This window comes from Egretta garzetta, unplaced genomic scaffold (assembly GCF_000687185.1).
Source record: "Egretta garzetta isolate BGI_Z169 unplaced genomic scaffold, ASM68718v1 scaffold101, whole genome shotgun sequence".
Lineage (NCBI taxonomy): Eukaryota > Metazoa > Chordata > Aves > Pelecaniformes > Ardeidae > Egretta > Egretta garzetta.
The window spans coordinates 1,799,077-1,802,189 of record NW_009258666.1 but is presented as its reverse complement, the minus strand read 5'-3'; the positions used below and the strand labels follow the sequence as shown (position 1 = coordinate 1,802,189).

The following is a 3,113-nucleotide window of genomic DNA, read 5'->3' as shown; positions in this document are numbered from 1 at the left end:
CAGCAGCAATGGGAGAAAATACTGCCTGGTCAGCAGTGGGCTGAAAATCCAGTTAGCATTAGTAGTAAAATGGGTTGGAACAGCCTGAAAGCCCCACAGCCTTTGGCAGGAGGTGCAGACCCGTGTGGTAGATGTGTGGGGGACCCCCACGGGCAGGGTTGGTGCGGGTGCCATGGGACCTGTGCTAGGGACCACGTAAGTGCTTCTCCCGACTGCTGTGACCTTGCTGTGTGTCTGCCCCGACCCTCTCGTCTGCGCTTTGCCAGGCTGCACGGCTGAAAACCATCCTCGAGCAGAGGGACAAGATGATCAAGGAAGGGAAGTACACGCCGCCCAACTACCACAAGGGCAAAGAGGAGCCGCGGCCTTGATTTGTGGGGGACGCAGCCATCCATCACCTGTGGAGTTATTGACGTGGAACTTCTCTGGGAAGAAACCCCACAGCACAAACGGGTTACGCTGTAGCGGTGGGGTCTGTGTGGGGGCCCTGCCCCTGCTGAAGGGGAATGACACCTCACTGGGCATTGCCTGGGCTAGTAAATGTCTCCTTCGGCACAGCGTTTGGCTCTGTCTTGTCTTTTTTTCTTGAGTAAAACATGGCTTGAGGGGCGCTCTCTGTGGCAGTGCTGCCAGGGGAGCTTTTGAGACACCCTAAAACCACCACAGCAGTGCTGGGGATGTGCCCCCGAGGAGGTCAGGAGCCCCTGGAGCCGGAGGGAGCTGGTGCCATGGGCTGTCGGGAGTTCTCCCTTTGTGCTTGCAGCCTGTCCCCCCTGCTGACCTGTGGGCCAGCCTCCCAGGAGGCAATTGCTGCTGGAACTGAGAGGAATAACCTGAAAGAGTTAAAAAAAAAAAAAGCCCTATCCGAGCTTGTTCTGCAAAACTTCATTTTAATTTACAGGCAGCACATGGGACTGATGTGTGCTGGGCTCTTCCCAGTCTGCAGCTGGCAGTGGTGGTGTATGAGGTGAAAACCTGGTTAAAACAACTCGCTTTGCCCGGATTCTGTTTCTCTCCTGCACCTCCAGCGTGTTGGAGGCCGATCTCCTTGATGAGGGCTTTGCTTTGAAATCCTGGGTGTCAGTGGGATCCACTGAGCGCCACAGCGGACACTGGCCCCAGCATGGCCTGGGTGGTTTGTCCTTCCGCACCGTGCCCTGGCAGCGGTGCCAGCCTGCGCCGCTGGTGTTCCTCCCTTCCCAAGGGGATATTTCCCCCCCGCCCCCGTTCCTTCCAAAATCCAGCGCGGTTTTGTAACGGCATTAAAGCAGGTGAGTACCTGGAAGCAGAGAGGGGACAGATCTGTGCTTTAATCCACGTTTTTAATACCGGTGATTGTGGGTTTAATGCTTAATCTTTGATGCAGGTGGAGCCTATGGGTTTCCTCATCCTCGCAAATCCCCACGCTGGGATGACGAAGGCGATGTAAGCTCCGGCAGGCAGAAGCGGCTGGTGCCCCTCGCGGGGCCGGGCTGTGCCGAGGGGCTGCGTGGGGCCGTCGCTCCTGGTGGCGGATGCGGGTCTCTCTTAACGCCTGTCCCACCGATGCCTTTATCTGTGGCAGCTCTGTGCTTGGCTGTGGGGTCCTCTCTCTCTCGAGGGCTGAAGGCGGCCGTGGCAGACCTCCTCTTCCTCCAAACACCTTGTGAACAACTGACTGGGTGGGGCAGAGCAGCTCCTTCGATGAGCGCTCTGTGTTTAGATAGCGCGTGCCTGAAATTCGAGGGGGGAGTGTGTGAATTTAAAGTGTCACCTAAAGGTGGACTGTGACAGGAGTGAAAACCCAAACTCTCTCGGATGGGGCCCCTCCCCTGGGAGGGGGCCCCCCCCGCCGCTGCTTTCAGCCCCGGGGGGCCCAGAGCCCTCAGTGGGCTCACGGATCCCTCCTGGGGGTGGGAAGAGACTTGCAGAGCCCTGACCCTGGGCGCAGACCCTGGAAGAGCTGCGCCCTGTGATAGGGTGGGCCAAAGCTGGGTGCTGTGGTTTTGGGGCTCTCTGCCCTGCCCCTGGGCCCTCCTGGGGTGCCTGGGGTAGGGACCTGAGGCAGGAGAGTCTCATTATTTGTACGTGGTTGAACAAAGTGTGCTGGAAGAAACACTTCCCTGGTTTTCACCCCAGTTCTGCATGGGCTGTGGCAGTGACGGTCTCATGGGCCCCGTCCCAGCGGGGTTTGGCCTTTTGGGGATTGCTGCTGCTTCTCGTCGAGCTCCTCTCCCCCAGCTCCCTCTGAACCGGCCTTCCTGAGCGCTGCCGGGAGCTTTCTCCCTTCCCCCAGGCCCAGATGGATCGATTACTACAGCCCAGATGGGTTCCCTCCGCTCGGGCTAATTCACGGCTGCGTCATCCCCGCGTTTCTCCCTTGCTGGGGGAGGGCGGCATCAGAGAGCCCCAAAATCCAGGTCTGGATCTGATGAGGCCCCAGGCTGCTGGAGACAGGGACCTGCTCTCCCTGTGTGTAACGGGCTGATAATCCTCAGGGATTTTGTTTGGCGCTTTCAAATATGAAAACAGTTTGGTGGCGATCGGTTTCAGCAGAGGAGAGCTTGGGTAGGGGTGCTGATGCTCAGGCAGTGACAGCGTTTCGGCTGTAAAAGCAGGCGAGGGGGAGCTCCCCGGGCAGCAGGGGAGGGAAACACCGGAACGATGCGGGAGCAGCATGAAGAAACAGGCAGAAACGTGAAGGGTTTCAGGTGAAAACGCCCTGCGAGGCTCCCGGCCCGAGGGCTGTGGGCTCTTGCGGGGTGGGGGCTGCTGGAGCCCCCAGCCGTCGGAGCTGACAAACGATCAACAGAGAGGGAAAACCCTGGCTGGGGACTGAGATCGTGGGAGCCCCCGTGCCCTGCCTGCACCCCTTCCCTTGTAATCGCTCGTTACGGATGACGATTAATTACCCTCTCGGTGGCGGCGCAAAGCCCTCGCGAGCAGGCTGCGAAGGTTGGCAGCACCCGGAGCTGGCACGCTCTCGGGAATTGCTGGTTTGCCAAAAAAAAAAAAAAAAAAAAAAAAGGGGCTGTGAAAGGGAATGGTTGCTTTTGCTTTTCCAGGGAGAGGGAGGAAAAAAAAAAACGGGCTCAGCAAAAAGCCCAGCAACTTACTGGTGTCGAGAGTGACTC

The 3,113-nt window shown here is 58.5% G+C and overlaps 1 protein-coding gene across 1 annotated transcript in view; it reads left to right on the top strand.

The window, feature by feature from the left end:
* AZIN2 (antizyme inhibitor 2) overlaps window positions 1–371 on the top strand; it is a 6,435-nt gene extending 6,064 nt beyond the window's left edge. Inside the window, exon 11 of the mRNA XM_035904032.1 lies at window positions 267–371. Coding sequence (XP_035759925.1) covers window positions 267–371 — 105 coding nt within the window. The remainder of the gene's footprint in view (window positions 1–266) is intronic.
* Window positions 372–3,113: the final 2,742 nt, after the last annotated feature.